The sequence below is a fragment of the Drosophila erecta genome, unplaced genomic scaffold (genome assembly GCF_003286155.1).
Source record: "Drosophila erecta strain 14021-0224.00,06,07 unplaced genomic scaffold, DereRS2 tig00000021-arrow-pilon, whole genome shotgun sequence".
NCBI lineage: Eukaryota > Metazoa > Arthropoda > Insecta > Diptera > Drosophilidae > Drosophila > Drosophila erecta.
The window spans coordinates 7,025,489-7,046,473 of record NW_020825198.1 but is presented as its reverse complement, the minus strand read 5'-3'; the positions used below and the strand labels follow the sequence as shown (position 1 = coordinate 7,046,473).

General features: G+C 43.7%; 2 protein-coding genes across 16 annotated transcripts; both read left to right on the top strand.

Annotated features, from left to right (window-relative positions):
* The first annotated feature begins 212 nt into the window (after positions 1–212).
* Positions 213–11,927, top strand: LOC6543636 (ensconsin). 14 transcript variants are annotated; one of them, XM_026978187.1, is made up of 16 exons: positions 213–331; positions 970–1,023; positions 1,136–1,243; positions 2,676–2,932; positions 2,998–3,137; positions 3,602–3,717; positions 4,187–4,441; positions 5,054–5,194; positions 5,895–6,560; positions 7,707–7,880; positions 7,939–8,108; positions 8,168–8,989; positions 9,062–9,292; positions 9,370–9,734; positions 9,792–9,952; positions 10,016–11,228. In XM_026978187.1, exons 1-16 carry the CDS (start codon positions 283–285, stop codon positions 10,030–10,032), a joined length of 3,726 nt encoding a protein of 1,241 aa, XP_026833988.1. In that variant the 5' UTR covers positions 213–282; the 3' UTR covers positions 10,033–11,228. The 14 variants fall into 14 exon arrangements, with proteins under 14 accessions (XP_026833988.1, XP_015013317.1, XP_026833984.1 ...); XM_015157831.2 differs by lacking the exon at positions 1,136–1,243 and having other exon boundaries at positions 2,685–2,932; positions 5,895–6,254; positions 10,016–11,927; XM_026978183.1 differs by lacking the exon at positions 1,136–1,243 and having other exon boundaries at positions 2,685–2,932.
* Positions 11,928–12,624: 697 nt separating this feature from the next.
* LOC6543635 (myophilin) lies at positions 12,625–20,371 on the top strand. Of its 2 annotated transcripts, none has more exons than XM_001971803.3 (3): positions 12,625–12,892; positions 19,524–19,865; positions 19,935–20,371. In XM_001971803.3, the coding sequence occupies exons 1-3, from the start codon at positions 12,839–12,841 to the stop codon at positions 20,103–20,105; spliced, it is 567 nt and encodes a 188-aa protein (XP_001971839.1). In that variant the 5' UTR covers positions 12,625–12,838; the 3' UTR covers positions 20,106–20,371. The 2 variants fall into 2 exon arrangements, with proteins under 2 accessions (XP_001971839.1, XP_015013327.1); XM_015157841.2 differs by lacking the exon at positions 12,625–12,892 and adding an exon at positions 19,377–19,450.
* Positions 20,372–20,985: the final 614 nt, after the last annotated feature.

The following is a 20,985-nucleotide window of genomic DNA, read 5'->3' as shown; positions in this document are numbered from 1 at the left end:
ACAGAGTAGTTAATTGCTCTGTTAATTGCTCTTTCCCTTATGGTGTACTTATTCTATGTTTTCATTGGTGCCGTAAACTGAAATTATCGTATGACATTAGAAAATGTTTTTTTCTAGGACTGAATGAATAATCATTAGTTATTTACATAAAATCTAATAAGTTAGTTTAACATTTCTAGTATTTTCCTAGAAAAAACTGCATATAGTGCGCCCGCATTGAAAGGATTATCGCAGCACCGCAGAGCTGGCCACACTGTTTGCAGCGCTTAAGTAAAGTGAAATATGGCGAGTCTTGGGGGCCAACACGGAAATATTTCGACTAATCCAGAAGGTACGCATTGAAAACAGCCCGCTGCGAGTGCGAAATCGAAGGACGAAGCTCACCGCGTCTATAGCGATCGAAAATCGGCCAGGATCTACGCGTTTTCGGGGCGTTTTCAGTGGCCAAAAAGTGCTGGTCGACTGCGCAGCAAAACGGCACTCACACCACGGCCAAAAAGCAAAATCGGAGTGAAGAGAGAAAAACGAAGAAAAAAAAAAACAGCGAGGCGAGAGACAGAAAAAAGAAAAGAAAAGCCGAGAAGCCAAAAGTGTCTGCCCCCTAGAAATGGGGGGATATATGTATTTCGAGTTCCCCGATTCCGAACAGGAGTTTTGAGTTTATAAATAAGTTCCAGTCGGAAAAGTCGGAGGAACAAGGGAGAGGAAAACATACATTATTTTCCCGTACTTCTCTCTGTCTCTCTCGCTTCGTCATCGCAGCTGCTGCCGTGCGCTTGTGTGCGTGCGTGTGTGTGTGTGTTTTTGTGTCCCCCTCCTTCCTCGCTATTTCGCCTTCTTGTCACCTTTCCTTTTTGCCAAAACGCAACGGCAATTGATTTTCCCCACACGAAAACCAAAAGTCCGTGTAAAACTCCGGAAAATCGCAGCGAAACTCAACAGTCCATTTTTCTCGTACCTCTTTTGCAGTGGAAAACACAGCCAAGCGACCCGAAAGTCGCGAGGGCAGCGCCGAGCGAAAAGGTAAGCCTTCTATGCGGATTATCTCGCGGGTTACATAAAATCGGCACCAATGTATATCTCACATACGCACTATATGTAATCGCTTTAACATCACCTATAACTCGAACCACAGCCTACGCATTCGCACCTGCCAAGATCTCGGGCTGCAGCGCCGGCGCAACCTTGCATTGGTTCGCCCAGGTGGGCGGTCAAATCTCCGCCAGCGAAGACGACTCTCAAGGTAGTTGGCATTCCATTCAGGCTGCTCTAAAGTCTTCCACAGCCACGCCCCAAACTGTTCCGCCTCCAAAACGAATGCTATAAATGCTTGCCGCATGATCTCACTAACAAATAGGACCCATAGTCCGCCTTATCGCGATTTAATCCCCCAGAATACCACTGACACTGGTATATTGCTAGTTTTTCAGTACGGTTTTTCTAATAGGAAAATCTTCTTATCTATTCTCAACCATTGACACATTTGTATCCCCAGTAGTTACTTAACTGCCTGGAATGTTACTTACTAAAGTGAGTTAAAAAAAAAAACAAAGCATCTTGAATTTAATATCTAAAAGATTAAAATGTTATATCTAGACAAAAGGTCTAGCTTGATTTCAGATGCCAAATGGAATATTTAAACTCTAAATATAACAACTTTTAAAATATGTATAGTCATATTTGACTACATCATTGTTAGAATGCAAAACAAGGAATGATTAAGTTATTGGGAATTTGAATCGAAAGACAGCGTTCTTAAAATTTGTTTAAGTTAAATAAATATTTTTATTTGTAACACATTAAAAAAGTAGTTCAAAAGACACACCTCGAATTCAAATTTCACATAGATGGGAATGAAAGCACTCAGGCAATCACAAGAGTAAATGGAAAATTTTATCAAGCGAAAAATCAATTGCAAGATTCTTGGCTTTCCAAAAACACAAGCAAATTAAGCAGACAGTGGGTTAAAATCAAACAAATTTGCCTGCGACCTTGGCAGCTGATAATTTCTCATTAGCAAGATATTTTCGCACCTGTAACGGGCAAAAAGATTGACTTGCAGTTGTTCCTTTGTCGTCTTGCTTACGTCATGAAATTCCAAAAATATCTTAACCGATAAGGCGATAAGAACAGGTTCCCAGTTCGATTATGCAGACTTAGGCAGCCAAGCCGCATGCTACCAATATTATTATTATTGTTTATTTTTCGCACTTTTCCGCCTCAATGTCATTTCAATAGAACAAAATGTGCGCTTGCATTAGCTATTTGCTTTCTATTTTCCTTTTATAATTTTTTTTGTTCGCCCATTTTGCACATAAGCAAATTTGTAGCGGGGGCGGCGGCATTGTTGTCCGTGTATTTGTGCCATATTTGTTATTGTTGCTGCCGCTGCTAGTTTGTCAATTGACCCACAAAATGCGAATGTACATCGTCGATGACGTCAGTTCTCGGCTCTCATGTAAATAGCTCGCCGGCAAAAGTCGAAAAATGGGGTATAATACTATACATATTAAGCAGATATTTATCGATTTTTGTTGGGCCACAGGTAGCAGCAACTGCTGAAAATATTCCCAGTTTTATTTGCTTGCGAACCGTAACTTGTTTATCCAAATTCACTTTATGCCCTTATAAGTATGTGCGAATTCGAATCTCTATTCATTTTGATACGCTTTTAGCGTCCAAAGACCGTGAGGAGAAACTGAAATATGCCCGCGATCGCCAAAATGAGGAGCGCCACCGGAAGATCGAGGAGCTGCGCGCCCAGGCGGAGGCCGCCCAGCGGTACCGTGAACAAAAAGAGGAGGAGCGCCGTCGACGCATCGAGGAGATCCGTACCCGGGACACAGAGAAGCGACACCAGGTGGAGGAGCGCAAGAAGGCCATCTTTGAGGCCGAGAAGGAGCGTCGCGAGTACATCCTCAAAAAGAATCAGGTGCGTTGCGTTATCGCTTCGATTCCATTGAACTCTTACTATAATCCATATATGATCTCATATAGGAACGCGAATCCCGGATAGAATTCAGAAAGCGGGACAAAAACTCCAACGGCTTCGCTTTTGGCTCATCAACACCCCGCCTGCTGGATGTGCCCGCGGATTATGGTCTGGTGTCGCCCAGTACCTTTTGGGGTCAGCGGAGGTGAGTTCCGAATGAAAGTTATCTGAGCACAAAGCGAAAAGCTCACACAGAAGGCACACACTTATATGTAGCCATTCATGGCTATCTAGACTAGTATTTTGGCCGATTTCGTGTGTGCTCTGTGCTGCACATGACTAATTATCACTGTATTCTGATTGGCATGCTAAACTAGAGCCTAGACTTTTCATTACTTAATTATTTTTATCAGTTCTTGAACTTTTAATGACGAAATTGTTTGCCAATTGTTCAAATCATAATTCATATTATTATTGACTTAGTATATGAATCGAAATAAAAGCAAATAATTGGCTAATGTGAAAATAAATATAGTGAATTAGACGCCAATCAATTTTTGCGAAAGAAAACAGTTTCGCAATTCACAAGACTGTCATTGCATACATTGATATACTGAATCGTAAATACCTAATTTTTGTTTGAGTTCTAAAGAGGAATTTACCTTGCAGGTCCACATCCATATCGAACGTAGCGGGCGCCTCGCTCACACGTCGAAGTTCAGAGCGTGAACTTGCCGACAGTGGTGCTAAGAAGCGTGCCTCCTCATCGACGGACCGACAAGATGGTGAGTTGCGATGCCCCTGGCGGCACTTGAGTCACCCCCGAAACAGATATACACACACTCTTGAACACTCCACACTCGCTGAGACACCAGACACACATAATGAGATTAAATTTTACTTTGCAGTTATCGTTATCGTTACCTTAGACACACGTAAATCTTGTAATTGACAAGTCCCAGTTATTGTTTACATGTGCCCCGCAAACCGGAGATTTCTATAACCCTCTACTATGTTATCTCCCACTGTGCCCAGTTGGTGTACATGTGAATTACTATTATTGTATAGATACAAACCCCTAGCACCCACAGACTTCTCACACGGCACGATCACTTTGCGCTCCCTTTTTCTCTTTTTTTTTTTTTTATATTTGTTTTCCAATATGATTTGCACCCAAAGCAAACAGCAATTACACCTCTGTAACGTTCACTTCTATATTTGAAACAAATCGAAAAAACTACCGACTCCACACAGATCACCGACGCAAGTCTTCCTCCATGTATGAGGTGTTCAATTGGGGCTATTCCAATGACGAGCCGCCCAAGCGGTTCTCGCTCTCCATCGCCGGCAGCGAGATTAATATCGATGGGCCGGCCAATCCCAATCCGCCGCCCACTTCCAAACAAACAGCCAACGCGCACAGACCTACAAATCTCACAACAACCACAGCAACAAGCACCACAACTGCAGGCCACAACAACTTTAACAACCATAACTCGTATCGTAAGGGTGAGGGTTCTTCTACTCTTCTCAGCTCCTCCTCGTTCTTAACCCCTCTCGTTCTGACCCCGTTTTTTGTTTTTTGTTTTGCCGTAACCCCAATGCCAAAACCTAACCCTGTAACTCTCGTTGTCTCTACCCCCGTAACCCAAACCAATGGCATGTCTTGAACTCCTCAGTTTTGCATGATGTTTTTTCGCCGCCCAGTTTGTACAGATCCCAAGCGCTCTTCGTTGAAGCTAACTCCTCGAAAGCAGCATCGACCGTCTGTAAAGATTTCAACGTAGATCTCCAAAGAGCATGGTTATTTTGTACCGAAAGTGTTTACACTGACTGACAGTTGTGATTACCAATTTAGGTTATACAATTCGAGTTGAATATAAAACTAAGATAATCTGTTATGATTATAGCAATAACAACAGAAATTTCAGTGTAAACACTTAAGTTTGAGCTATTTCGCTTTTGGTTTCTGTCGTTCCTAGAAATTAAGTTTTTTCACATATAATTTTGAGGCCGGAATCGCAAGTGAATCATATCGGCAGTTGCATCTAAAAATCGAATATCAAAATCCAAAATCATGTACAAAACAAAAACCAACAACCCAAAACCCGAATATTGCAGAAGATAGCGTTGACTCATCACCCATGGTGTTCCGAAGCGTTTACCGCAGGAAAACGGACCTCATGCCGACAATACCCAGCCCCCGAGACGGGCATTATGGTTCGCGAGGCTCCCTGAGCTCCACGCCGGCCAGAACCCCAGGTAAGACCCACCCAACCGATCCTCCAGCCCATCCAACCAACACACTCCCATAGCTATCAGAATCATGCTCATCCAGCGATCAGCTTCATCGTCTAGCCACGCATCATCAGCTCTTCATTCGACATCCCTCCATCCGATTAGTTGTGTTTTCTTTTGGTTTAGCCCATTCCGGACCAAGAGTTGCCCTTAGCCCCTGACTTTTTACTGTCGATTCCCGGGTTCTCTGCTCCTTCGGCAGAGATATAGTGAGAAAATATGGAACACTTTCCCTTCCAGGCACCCGAAAACACCAGAACTTTATTCCACGCACTTGAAACACACTGTAAAAAACACACACCACCTGTAAACACCTTTTTCAATACACACCTTGTACACACCATTTTGTAGCCCAGTTTGTCCACATCTTTTTGTGAACTTTTCCTGTGATTGCAGTTGCGTTCGAAATAGTCAAGTTAATTTCTTTCTGAAATATAATTACATATTTTAAAGGTATTACATTTTAAATTAAATCTTATAAAATAAGTTGTTCTTACTGATTTTCATGATATAATAAATATAATTTTGAGTATTTTTCGAAGTTCTCGAATATTATTTCGAACGCAACCATGAGTAGTTAAGCGTAGCTCCCTAAGGATCCGCAGCCAGAGCCAGGCTCAAAAAAGATTCACGAAACCAATTTCAACTTTCAACTGAACCGCAGGACGGGCCTACTCGATGAACCGCTTGGACCAGCTGGCGCAGCCGATACGCCGGAATGGGGAGCACATGCGGGCGATTCTGGAGCGGGAACGCCGCGAGCGGGAGCTGGAGATGCTGGACGAGACCGCCTCGCTGGGCGGAGGAGGGGGGCGACGCGGTGCGGGGTCCAGTGCCCGAGCCCGGCGGGCGGGAAGCGCCGGAAGCGGCAGCTCCAGTGCCGCCGGCATTATGTCCCGCAGCATGACACACCTGGCCGGAGGAGGTGGCCAGCGGGAACGCGGAAAGTACTCGCTGGGAGGCGGCATATCGACCAGCTTCCGGCCGCTGGCCAGCGGAGCCGGAGGGCAGCGGGACTCCACCAGTAAGAGCATGTCACAGATTAGCAGTTGGTCGGTTTATGGCAGCACAGCACCACAGCAACCACCACCCAACCACCTGCACCACCTGCGCCAGTCCACACTCGGCCTGCAAACTGCGGCAACTAAGAAATACCTCCAGTCATCATTTGCCTCAGCCTCATCCTTCAACTCTGCATCTTTCCGCGCGAACGCGACTGGGCGTGGCCGGCAGCAGCAATATGCCAACTCTACTAACCCCCACCGTTTTCTCGACCTCGATCCCAACTCATTGTTGCTCATGAACTCTGCTAGTTTGTTAGTGAATGCAGGTGTGTGCGATTTAAACAAAAACCTAAATTACAACCAAACATCTCGAACTACCAACCAAAAAACACCAATCCAAGAACACACTAGCACCACCACCACACTACTCACTAAATCTAAAATCTAAATCCTCCGATTGCGGATAGCGTTGTAGCCATCTACCCATTTACTCGAGTACTTACTGATAGCCCCCACTACAAACCACTAGAACAACAACTCGCGCACCGAATTGGCTAACTTGAACTTTCACCACACTCCAAAAATCAAACTCGTACACCCGCATAGGCTTTGGTTGCCTGGTTCCCTCGGTTCATAGAGGACATACGAAGAACGACCGATCGAGGTTGTCTTTAGTTCATTTGAGCAGCAATTTGTGATCCACTTCCCATCTCATACGGTTTATAAGAGCATTGATGCAAGTCAATTCCATCCGCCAGTCCGTTTATGTGATACTTCCAGTAATAATAATCCAAACCTCACTTTCGATTCGATTCCATTCGATTAAAACCCTTGTAAACGAATCTAAGGAACGTATAGGTTCCTGAAACGCCGTATTTGTAAAAATTCCAAATTAATTCAAGATCATCATCATCACATTATCGTAATAGATCCTTTTTGGAGCTTCCCTGGCCCATATTGTCTGCTGCCTGTCGCCGTCTTTCGGTCGTTTTGTTCGTATGTATCCATAGTTACACTAGCTTTGGTCGGGTTTTCTTACATGGTGAAGCAAAGCCTACATCTATTTAATTGTTCTCATTATTATCATTTTGATTTCTATTTATTTTACATTTTAGCCATATCATAACATTGAATACGCATATAAACATAAGTATGTATGGGCTCAACTGAGTCTGTGTACTAGGTATATGATCTTAGTTCCTTGGTTTTATGTTCTGTATCCTCATTATGTTCGCTCGCTATATGTGTAAGCATTGGAATATATATCTTGTCTGTTGGTACTTTGGTTAACTTGTGTCCTACATTTGGTTTTGTGTTTCCCTGTGTTTCCCCCTGCAATACTGGTACTCTGGTGACGGTCACTACTCACGTACGCTTTATTTGGTGCTCCACATAAGCTCATCCATATTGACACCCATTGCCCCCCGTAATCCACATTCCGTAACTGTTCTAATTATGACTCGAATCTTTAGGCTCGCGATCGGGAAATGCCACGCCCGGTGGACACTTCAATAGCTCAAGGCCCGGCAGCGCCATGTCCACATCGACAAACATGTCCACATCCGGGATGGTGCCCAGGCGACCTGCAACAGCACCCCGGAAACCGAGGCCCGCCAGTATCGCCGGAACGGGCATGTCCCTCGAGGGTAAGTCCACTTAAGGAACACTTAGAACAAAATATGTAACAACACCTAATCCTTGTAGAGATTAACAAACTCAAGAGGGATCAAAAGCCGCCCGTGAAGACGACAGCCGCCTCGCCATCCGCACAAACGACACCCAAACGAACTGCAAACCTTATGTCCACCTCCCTGATCGTGACCTCCAGCTCATCGCGGCTGAGCAGCGCCGAAAAGAAGACGCCCTCAAAGCGGGTAAGATACTTACTCCTTTGAATACCATTGCATTTTTTAAATTTCATATGAATCTACAGGAGCCTCCGGTGCCCAAGGCAGCATCAGCCTCAAAGGCTCTGCCAAGTCGCACGGCCAGTTCCGAGCGCATCAGTAGGCTTACCAAGGAACCGAAAACCAAGGATACCTCTGCAATGACTAGGTCGATGATTGTCACCAGCAGCAGTACCTCCACCATCACAAAAGCGGCTCCTGCCCCGGCTGCACCCGCTTCGGCTCCAGTTCCCGAGCAGAATGGTGTGGCCAAGGAGGTTGAGAAGATTCCTGCAGATGAGCCAGTTCCTGAGGCTGAAGTTCCTACCGAGGCTCCTGTTGCTGTTCCATCAGTGAGCAAGGCTGAGAAGGAAGCATTGAACACGGAGAAAACGGAGGAAGTGGCGCGTCAGGAGGAGGAGCAAACTTTTGTGGAGGAACCTGTACCCGAAGCCTTGGTTACCTCAGTTAATGTAGAGGAAAAATCTGATGAGGGCACTGAAAAGGAGGTGCCTAAGCAGCAGGAGCAGGCTGTGCCCAAGAAACCATCGCGCAGCAAGGAGAATTCCGAGGTGCGGGAGCTGACCCCACCAGAGGGAGCTGATCTAATGACTGCTTCGATGATGGCCAAGAAGATCACGACCGAGGAGGAGGCCAAGGCCGCTTTGGCCGAGAGACGACGCCTGGCCCGCGAGGAGGCCGAACGACAGGCGGAATTAGAGCGCCAACGACTGGAGGCTGAACGCCTGGCAGAGATCAAAGCCCAAGAGGAGGAGGCGGAGCGCCAACGCCTGTTTGAGGAGGAATCCACTCGCCTGGCCGAGGAACAGCGCCGCGGGGAGGAGGAGCGCCTGCGCAAGGCCATCGAGGTAAGTTGGCGACGCCCAACCGGGAACAAAGAAAACAAAGGACCCTAATTTATTACTCACTGTGCTTCACAGGAAGCCCAACAGCGTGAGGAGGAGGAGAAACGCCGGCGCGAGGAGGAGGAGAAACAGCGCGTGGAGCGTGAGGAGGCCGAGAAGAAGGCCAAGGAGGAGGCAGAGAAGCAGCGTGTCGAGGTGGCTGAGCGCCTTAAGCGGGAGGAGAAGGAGCGCGAGGAACGCCGCAAGCGAGTGGAGGCCATCATGCTGCGTACCCGCAAGGGAGGCGCTGCCACCACACCCTCAAAGGTAGGAACTACAACCAAGCGTTGGTCAAAGCACTTAATTCCAAAATTAATTAAACCTATTAAAATGTATATTTTCAGGACGCTAACGACAAAGCAGCTCCTGCCGCACCGGCTCCAGAGAATAATAGCAGCAGCAACAGTAGCGTCACCGGGAGCAGCAACAACTCGGCTGAGGGTTCGCCCAGCACAGTAGATTCCACGCCAGCACCAACGGCATCGGAAACTGTCCAGGAGCCGCCAAACAGTCAGGCGATGTATGAGCAATCGGTGCTAGACAAGGAGAACTCGCTCATCAACAGCTTCTCCACGATGATCATCGATGAGAATGCCAAGAACCTGCAGCAGGTGAGCAACGGCAAGTTGCTGGTGGACTTTGAGGGCACCAATACTGTGCCCGCGGTTGCCAATGGCAATGGACACATTGAGAATGTCAACAACAAGAAGTAAGTGCAATGAAGTGGCTTGCTTTTAATTATCATTAACGTTCATATGAATTTTAGTGACATCAATCTGCTGCAGGACGTAGTCGCTCCGGTCGCCACCCAGCTGATAGACCTGAGCATCGAGTCACAAGATCTACACCTGAACAATAACAACAGCTTGCTGACGAGCACAGCGGCAACCACCACGCTAGTCACTGCTGATAGTCACGAGAATAAAGGTACTATTGATTATATATATTGCTCATAATGGTCCTTAATTGATCCCGTTTTTATCAACTCAGATATATCGCTGCTGTGAATTGGATGAGGAAACCAAACTGATTGTTTTCTAAACCTAAATCTTGATATAGCTAAATGTGTGTGGAGTCGGAGTATTTATTTATAGGATGAGATCTATATAGGAATGCGAGTGGATAGTGCGACAAATTATGGTTACTAAAAACAGGAAAACGTAAAAGCTTATAAAAACCTATATATTTAAACGTACACATTATATAGATAGATCTGAATCATAATCAGAACGGGAGTGATGATAAGACCGATCCCGAGCAGCTGCAGATAAAAAACTAGTTAAGAACTAAGACAAACCCTAAAAGAAAAAGCGTGAGATATGGAGGGGATCCTGCCCAGAGATCCCCGGGGATCGTTTGCGAAGCAATTTAATATCAAAGAAATCTGTTTGTGAAGTACTACAACTAAGCTAAAAAAAAGAACATTTGATGCAATTTTCGATTCGAATCGTTGCGTTTCGATATAATATAATTACAAACTCGCTTCAAAAGTTGAAAGTGCATGCTTACATTGAGTATAACTTGAGCCAGAGAGCAGGATAATCGCCTGGGCCGACGCCGAAGTAGCGTATATAATTGAAAATTATATAAAATTAGTAGACAAACCCCTAGTATAAACAACAACGCGAGATTCTATGGGGCACCCAGATCAAATTGTGTGTGCCGGGCCCCGAGCAAGCAATAAAAGAATACGAAGACGCGGTATCCACATACCATTAACCCATCCACATATACAGCGCCTCACTGCTAGGAGGGCATCCGACCCCCTCTTTATTTTTGCCCAACTTTGCACAGTTGTTCTGTAAGTTAAGTTTACTACGTTGAGCCAACGAATCGTGAGGTATTATTTATTAAAACAAAACGAAACAAACGAAAAAAAATAGAAAAAAGGAAATAAGGAAATTCAATTGAAATTATTTGCTGATACTGTTCGCAGTTCGTCGAGCAGATATATAGGTAGCCAGTAAACAATGAAACAATTACACGCGGATATATACACCCACTGTAATCACAGATGTCAGTGCTTGATATACACATGCCTAGGTCTAGTGGAGATGGCAGTTGTACCACGTTGTACTATTTGTAGTAGGAGTCCCAAATCTGATTATGCTTATGTCACCCTTTATTATAGGAAAGTTCTCTGTATATTATTGCGTCTATTTTGCGTCTACGTATATATTTTTTGGTAAACGATTTTTTATATATATACACATTTATATTTGTAATTTGTATTTATCCATGTGCAAAAATAAATTATGATGATTATTTTTTAAAGAGTCGTCCCCCTCTAAGCATGCATAACAGAGTGTAAAAATGAATCGATTTATATATAATATCATCCCCCATAGTCTACGAAACTCACACACCCACTTGTATCTGAGCGAAAGGGCCTTAACAATTAGTAGGATGCATGATCGATGTAGATCGGTTATTAAACAGATATAGCAGGCAGATTAGGGAGAGTTAATCTTCGAGCGTTTCGCATGCGCAAACCGTTAATAGAATAATATATTATAATGGCAATATGTGTATGCAACTAATAAGCCCTAACTTCTAGTTAATTACTGCTTTCCTATGTTAAACACCTAATGGCGATATAATCAAAACAAAAGACAAGCCCACATAAGTCAAATGTGTATGCTACCAACATAACAAACCTTTGAAGATCAAGCTGAATTATGTATTTCTAATATTAAATATCACACACCCACAAAGAAAACGAAAAAACCAACACAACAAATAGAACAACAAATTATACAAGCAATTCCCTTATTTATTTAGAACCACACTGAAACACTAAAGAAATTCGCTTCTTATCGTAAATCCACAATTGCATAATTTATACGATTAAACAAAATATATATTTATGTGAATAAACTGTAACTAATTCTCAAGGCAACCATCTAAAGGCGATTTGCTACTTGTTGGCTTCCAGAAAGTCCCCCAAAATGTCATGGTCATCAGAATGGAATGCTGTTGCAACACACTCTTGATAAGCGGGAACATGGGAAGTTACGAATGGAACTTTACTCTGGGGAATCTTATCGGATAGTTAGTACACATCCAAAAAGTAGTACTTGAAATGTTCATTCATATTAAAAAAAAGCAAAGTGCGTTGCGGAATTCTAAATTACTCAGATGCATTAGCTTTTCGAAACCTTTTGAAATGCACCAGAAATTTTGAAGTAATAGTAGAGTACACTTTTTTCCAGTGCTCGATAGTTCCACGGTTTATTGTTTTAAGAACAACCCGTTAAAAAAGCGGTATGACATCACCAATGCCATCACAACAAATCAGCTGACGCTGATAAGCGACAAAAACAAGAGAGCGAGAGCGCAGCTTGGAGCTTTTATGCTCTCTTTCCAGTGTTGTGAACTCTAAGCTATGTAGGTACCTACGGTTCCACTTGCAGGTTTTATTTATTTAATGTTTACAGAACCTGTTGAATTATGCTGGAATATACACTTCGTAGAATAGGTTGCCGAACCAACAATATATGTCAGTGATTTAATTTCTTAGGAAACTTATAGCCGATGTACCCAACCTAGGTACAAAAACTAGTGCGCTTTCCAGCACTGAGCTGTCGCCTCGGTTTGAAAGGTTTCCTCGGTCTCCCTGCCTCGGACGTTTTTCATAACGTAGTAAGCTCTCGTTGCGAACGGACGTAGCCCAACCAACCTGGCCTTAACCCTTGCGCTCCCTCCGATTTATTCCGCGAATAACACATTCCAGTGGACGGACAGTGGTGCAATTCAGCCCAAGACCAACCTACATTTTAGCTCCCTGCAAACCCGTTTCTTCACCGAATCACTATGGCGTCCAACCGTGCAGCGAAGTCTGGTTTTGCCGCCGAGGCCCAGCGCAAAGTAAGTACAAAATAGCAACAACCACATGCGAAGTGAACTCCCCACCCAAAAACTAAAAAGCGCCAAACAAACAACAACAACACATTAAACAAATTGCCCAAAAAATCCACTTTTGCATGGGTGTGCGTGCGCGTGAGTTTGGAAGCTGCATTGACTTTATTTGGCGCTGCGATGCCAAGATTTTATCTCCGCGCGCCAAATGCCAAAAATTAGCCAAAAATGGTCTTGAATTTGCCAGCGTCTAACAAGGAATGACCTCATTTCGTTGATAAGTCGAACAAGTATCTATGTGCATATGTGTATATAGAGGTATACATATGTACAGACACACATGTGTGATGCATGCGTAATTTGAAAGCTTGAAGATGATTTAGGTGAATTTGAGGCATTGTCAGTGCGGGTGATTCAAATCGAAGCTGAGGCAAACAGTTGGTCATCCATAAATCAAACTATTTGTGGTCGATATAGTTAGTCAGACTCTATAAATGAATAAGGCTCCTATTTTAAGTATGAAGTAATACAAAAAGATTTATTTGAAAGGGCTTCAATACAGTATTTTGAAAGAATTTGGATCTGGCAATCGTGGCTACCAACTGTAGAGTATCGACTGTGGCAGGCAGACCCATTTGGATGATCTCAACGCAACTATTGCAGTGTGGTAGCTTCCCCAGTGTAAATTGACAACATTAGTTCCGTCCATTAGCAGCACTTTGCCTTAAATGCACTCATACAAATGCATCGGTCTTTGGTGGGGGCACCCTTCGGCCATTTAGCCCTGGTCGTCAAGTCGGGGTTACGCAATTCAAGCCGCCCCTGGTCACCCAGAGTGAAATTGTATACATATGTATGTCGCCGGCACAGGGGATTAAGTGCAGTCCAGCAAAATCCGCAGCAAGACAACTACAACATTACAGCATTGCCCAAACAAAAAACGAAAAAATAACCGAGATTACGATAGCCGAAGTTTTGTATACCCTTGAGGGGCACTTTACCATCAATGTCTTGTTGGCGAAGGCAAAATTAAATATTTTGTTTTGGTTTGCTTTGCTTATCTGGAGGCTTTTTACCCGAATTTCATTCTCTCGAGTCAGCCATTTAGCAAGAGGCCTTGTTTATCGGAATTATCTGCACTGCCGCATCTTTAAATCACAGTTGTGGTTAAAATTGTAGTATCCGGTAAAACATCTTATCTGAAAGCGAAATTAAGTTGTTTTATTGGTGATTTTAGGAAATATTTGTAGTACTCTGTAGCGTTTATTTAGGCCATGCCATTTTAGGCCCCAACACATTGGAAAATACTAATATTCCAGCCCGAACTGTAGCTCGCTGGAACTGGGGATAGGAAGAACCTTGGGATAGGGTATTGCAAACCATAGAATGAGAAATAGAGGCGATGGCCATTTCAGTTTCCGCGATGCCTGAGAGCGCAGCTGCTGGCGCGACTCCAGGCCGCGATCAAATGGCTCCCCAGGAGCTGAAGGCGATGATGTCATCCCTCCAGCTGTCCCGCCGCCGTGCTCCTCGATCCCTGCGCAATCCATTCAACTCGAAGGCGTTGTTAGTTTTGAGCACTTCTGCCGGTCGGTCGCTGCGCATCACTCATATCTTCTGGGGGTTCGGGCTTTCGAGTTTTGGAGGTGACAGGAGGAAGAGGCGATAGCAGCACCTTTTCCACCACATGAGCACTTAAAACCGACTATGTGGCGTAAGCAAACAGCAAGACAAAAGTGAGGTAAAGAGGTATGAAAGCAATATTTTTGTTTGCCTCATGGGTTCTCTACAGTCTGTGCTTGCGTGTGTGCTTTTCCGACTTTTACGACCAGTCACCGACAAATTGGCATGGATCTCAAGTTTCGGACAAGGCATTCGTAGCCCCTTTAGTTTCAACCCTTTCCTGGGATCGTAGCACCCTAATTACGGAACCATTTTCCCTCAAACTCACACCACCAGCTGTCGGGAAAGTTCTACGAATGAAGCCGAAAGGTTTCGAGTTACTCAAAGTATGTTTACTAATTTGTAACTACATGTGTATGATAGCATAAACAATTGAACATATTACTTTACCATTCTCAATTTTTAGCGTAATACTAACAAAAAGACTGGACTGTAAGAAAGCCGGACTGTAATTATTTTCTTGTCGAACTCCCTCCACGTTCGTAGCTGTATCTCAGCCATTGGAACATGGGCCACGTACTAATCACCTGGCCTTTTTCGGAGTCAAGAATCCACACTCAATTAGCGCTGCATATATGAAAGACACCGTGTACATTTGTACATCCGCAGCACGCACCTCCCTGTATCTATGTACATATCCGTATAGATATCTCTATCAGGGCGGGCGACACGTAAATGGAACACTTGGCCCACATGAACTCCGTGCTACTCCGTAGTGCTACTCCTAGATGGGTAAACCCGCGGTAGCCCTCGCATTGCCGAACCTCTGCCCCAAAAAATAAAACACTTGTTGGCCGTCAGTCGTTTCTAGATAAGCCATAAATAGTTGCGGGAGGAGGTCGCCAGCGGCTTTATCGTACATCAAATGTTGTTTTGGATTTCCGGTGAAACTACTCCAAGCAGCGAAAACACCTCGACAAATGGAAATGGAATGAAGTTCTGCACCCCGTCCAAATCCCTCCCAAAAATGGCACTCGATTGGGGCCTATACAACTCAGTCAACTGAACTCGAAGCTGGTTGTAAACCAGACTCAGAAATCATATAATTGACCTCGTTAAATTTTTGCGGATTTTGTTTATGTTATCGTTGTGGCATTTTTGTCGTTTTCCCATTTATTTATCCACCCGAAAGATATCGGTCAGCAATTGTCATGGATCATGACGCACTCGCATCGCGAAAGAAAGCGAATTCGGCGGTGGCATTGTGAATAATCAACAGAAATGGACATTTCGTGGATTGATTTTTCGAAGACTCGATTACGTAATGCTTGCCTGGCGATGCGTCAACTGCCAGCGATCCCTTCCGAAGCAAACACATTTAACTACTCATCACCATCTACATCTATCTTCGCTGAAATATTGCCAAAGTTCAAATCCAAGCCATAACGATGCCATGACATCATCGGCGGCTTCAGAAAGCCATCAGCCAAGCAAAACGTGCCCTGTCTCTTTTTTAGTGATCCTACAATGGATTATTATGCAATGATCATCAGTCTGGGGCTCCTCGCCGGTTTTTGGGCTAAATTTATACAGAAACTCGGCTGGATGGGCGGAAACTTCCGTCAAACTTGCAACAGGGATTTACTCTTTTTTCGAAGCTAAAAACGTTTTTAGAATTCTAGAGATACTTTCCGAAGCTCACCAATCAAAGTGGAAGCTACCGCTTAGAAATCCATAAAATCCATAAAATCCATAAAAGATGATCCATACGATCCTTAAAAGTTATTCCTTATCTTGTAAAGACTTCAACCTCAATTATTTGAAGTATTTCATTTCGTGACTACGCTTAATATTATAAGTGACATAAGTAACTCCCTTCCGCAGTTTCGGAAACTTCCACAAAACTTTGAGTCTAAAATTTGCAGCGAAGTGAATTCTCGGAACTCTCACCCAATTGTGAAGACTGAATCATGATGAACATACATAAATAATAATGTTATGTTGTACCAAAACATTTTCACTTTTCAAGTGGCGTAGGTGTGAATTGAATTGAGTTGGCGTGGGCAGGCCCTCTCCCAAGAAACTGGACATTTTTCGGAGTTTGCGTTTCTGCTGGCCCCCAGTTTTTAGGTTTTTTCGTTTGGAAAGCCAGGAATTGTATGCGGGCAGCTTGCTCAGCCAGTTTGCGAGTAATTTTAATTTTAATTTCACTAAAAGCCAGCCAGGCTTGGCTTGGCATGTCTCGGCCACTAATGCGCATTGCGTGTGGAATGCCATCCACCCAGAACGCACTTGAACGAGAGACCCAACCCCATGGAATACATTGTACGAGATCATGGGCTGGGAAATTAATTAGGTTCTTGAGTCTACTGAGCTTTTCATTGTCACGCCGTTTTGTAATGGCCCGTAAACGTGGCTAACTAATCAAGTGACCCAGTGAGCCAAAAAAAAGAAAAACGATTTATAATGTCCACTAGGGAATCATAAGGAAATCATAATTTCTAACGGCAGACGATGACCAATTTACAGTTCCGCTTCAAATTATTGTGTTTCATACGTTTTGAGTTTCTATCAAGCGGCGGCTTTCGTCTGGAATTCCGCACTCCCGATAAGGCAGTACGTTCTAACCAGCTGTACATATGTTTTAGAGAAATATTTATATATCTGTATGTACATATGGGGTGTACTCCATTACTGGCTGTACTTATGGCCCGGCATTCGATCGTCGTTGAGTTTCGAGGCGACCTCATAGCGCCAAACCGAACAAAAAACACAAATGAGCTCGCTGGCTGGCTGCTGACTCATTAAAACAGCGCTAAAAATATGTATTTTAGTAAGCGAGGGGAGCAGAAGTCGAATCTTTGGAAGAATCGGCAAAAAACTTGGCTATTCCTCACCATTTTTCATTTAGTTCCGAACATTGTTCGTCCGTCGGGGACCACCAACTGTCAAATTTGTTTGCGGATTTGGGGTTTGAGAACCCAAAAAACGTGTAAGAAACGATCGGAATTCATTAGGCTCTTAACGGATTTGCTTCTACGATTATTATGTATGAATAGTATGCATAAACTGGCCGCAGAATCCCATAAGCATATTCCGATTCATATTCCTAATCAAAATTTATTCATCTGGCCCGAGGGTGTCAATTTATCTGCCACCATCAGGGGCTCTAAGTTATGATCATCAACTTCTGGCTGCGGCCAGATTCCAGAATGTCAATCAGAAATTGCTTTTATTAATTGTCTCACGCTTTCGATGATGAATGGTGCTGTTATTGGGGTTCCGTTCATCGCTCTTTTTGGGCTCTAATGAACTGACCTCTGCTGTTAAGTGCTTGACCGTTAACTGAAAAACTCGGACAAAGCAATTTGGCCAACGGTCGATTGCAATTATTGATAATTTTAATTTTTTCCATTTTCGGCCAGCAAGCTTGGAAGATAAAGCCATTTCCAGGCGATTACCATATTCTGCATATCTCACTGAAAGATCGGTAGCTGTTATTGGGCTCGAACAACGAAAAAGTCGTAAATTTTTAATCTTCCATAGCTCCGGACTTCTGTTGCTCGAAAAGGGAGTGTTGAACTTAGATGGTGTGGGGTAATATGTGTGCAAGGTGCATTCACCTCCATTAAGTACACAAAAACATGGGGAAGAGCGTCAGGACTGTATTTCACTTTTATTTTACTGCATCGCCAACTTCTCCCCCATTTCCCACCAATTTGTGGGCTTGCATTTCCCCATCTCGAGCGATAAGGAGTGGAATACAACTCAATTGGCGACAATCGTTCATTTGTTTGCTCTGAGATCATTCGTTTTAATAGACTTGCCAGTCAGAACAAAAAATCAACCAAATACTAAATAGTAATACAATGCAGGGTAAATTAATAGGCCCCCTTTAAGGAAAAACAAAACAGAACTAACAACATTTTTGTTCCACCAATAAAAAATGTATAGATTTGAACGCTATTCAATCAAACTTTATCTATAGACATACCCAATCTTATCATATACATATACATATTTCATTCATATTGTACTGAATATTGTTTGATGGCGGAATAATATACTTAGTTCGAAAGATAAAACCAAAAAACCAGAATTCAACTTTGTATAATATTTAATTCACATTGTGTGCTTTTGATAACTCTACTATCACTGTTTTTAGTACTTGAACTTTCTGTGTAATGACAGCTAATCTAAAATCTGTTAGCGACAGCGTTCCAATTCAATCAAATAAATCTAATAAATACGTGTTAAGTGAGTCGCTGTGATATGACCCGTAGTTTGCTAACATTTTGATTGGGATTTTTATTGGCAAGCTGGCAAATGGTAACCCAACACGCAACGATTTTGCGGTTTGTTTTGGGACTCCGGCTTTTGTGGTTTTGCCATGGAGTGGAAATGGCATTAGAAGTGGGGGCCAGATGCTCAACAAGTGGCTTTTTGTCTGTGGCCAAAATCGGTGCGAAGGACGCCCAAGCGGCCGGTAAACTTACGACCATATATGGTCAAGACGTTCAGCTTTAAAGCGGGCTTTAAGCTGCCAACCGAAGCTATCGGCATTGGCAAATATGGATACTTACTATTCTACCTGAGAACATGTGAACGTGACTGACTTTTATAAGTTGAGCAAACCGAGTAATGGAATATGCGAAAATGGGGAGTGCCGGTGGGAGAAATGAGAGCTGCAATCTTATCCTTATCGGAGCTTGAAATATAACCGCCAAATTGTCACGAGTGCGAGACAAGGGAGAGGCGGAGTGAGCAGCACTTTTATAACCAATTAATGATAAGTCTGCTATCAGCGATATTTCATGCGATAAGCGAGGGGAAATAGCCCACAAGTAAAATAGTGGCCTGTACTTGATTTAACACCCGATTGGGCATTCAGTCTACCAAGTGCAGCAGCCAGACAGGGATTAGCCGAAAATGTACCAGTCCAAGGTGAAATGGGCACCTTCTCCTTTTACCACTCAGTACCATTTTCTAAACCATCAACTGTTTCCCTACTTTGCAGATTAACTCCAAGTACAGCGAGGAGCTGGCCCAGGAGAGCCTCGAGTGGATCAAGGCTGTCACCGAGGAGCCCATCAACACATCCGGCGACACCGACAACTTCTTCGAGGTGCTCAAGGATGGCGTTATCTTGTGCAAACTGGCCAACGCCCTGCAGCCCGGCTCCATCAAGAAGATCAACGAGAGCAAAATGGCCTTCAAGTGCATGGAGAACATCTCGGCCTTCCTTGCGTGCGCCAAGAACTTCGGTGTCCCCACCCAGGAGACCTTCCAGAGCGTTGATCTGTGGGAGCGCCAGAATCTGAACTCGGTGGTTATCTGCCTGCAGTCGCTGGGTCGCAAGGTGAGCCGATTACTCTGGAGTAATTCCATCGATTAATAATACTAATATATGTGTTTCGCTGTTTAATAGGCCTCCAACTTCAACAAGCCATCGATTGGCCCCAAGGAGGCCGACAAGAACGTGAGGAACTTCAGCGACGAGCAGCTGCGCGCCGGCGCCAACGTCATCTCCCTGCAGTACGGATCGAACAAGGGTGCCACCCAGTCCGGCATCAACTTCGGCAACACCCGGCACATGTAGATCGGTGTCCTGCAGCCAGGATCCTCCGCCCACACTTCGCTCTCAGACATTCCGCATTCCGCAATGGAAGACCAAACCAAAATGCCAACATCTGACGCAGCCGCTTTTGGGTTCCACACACTTTTCACGTTTTGAGCTAGATTTGGGAAGAGCCCCTGAATGATATGATATGGATATGGATATATATTTATGATACCAATTTGTATTTGTATTCCAATTGACCAGGCGTATGCTGTTATGTAATAACATAAACTACTTTAATTTAATATTATTAAGTACTCGTACATACGGATCTTAGGATGATTTATTCTATTTTCAACATTTGCATTTGCGACACGATCGTTTTGGATTAGTTTCGTTCTATATAAACCGCACTCAGATTCGTTCTGTGCCATCGAAGATAGTGGGAGATTGTCCCCATGCAAAGTGAGATAATAAGTGATCATCGGATCGGAAACGAAATGAATTGTGTTTGATGAATGTGTCTTCTATCTCGTAGAGTAACGATTACAAGTTGTTTCGAACTAACCACCTGAATATCAATAAAAAACGCAGAGCATTTACAATAATGTATTTACAGGCAGAGAAAATATACGTGTTACACACTTTTGAATGATCTATTTTAAATAATGTCCCCTGTTGAAAATAAATAATTATTCTATTAACATATATTGCTGTTTTATGGCTTACTTGTATCTTGACGGTAAAATGTTGGGTGCTATCATTATTTAAGAAATCGTAGTTAATGGTAGAATCCAATTAACAAGACATTTAACTAAGATACCTTTCCTATAAAATTTTTCCTACGCCCATGAAGAATACTTGAATTGAAGTGAAGTATAATTCTGCCGTATTTTTTTTAGCCAACCCAGTTGCCGCC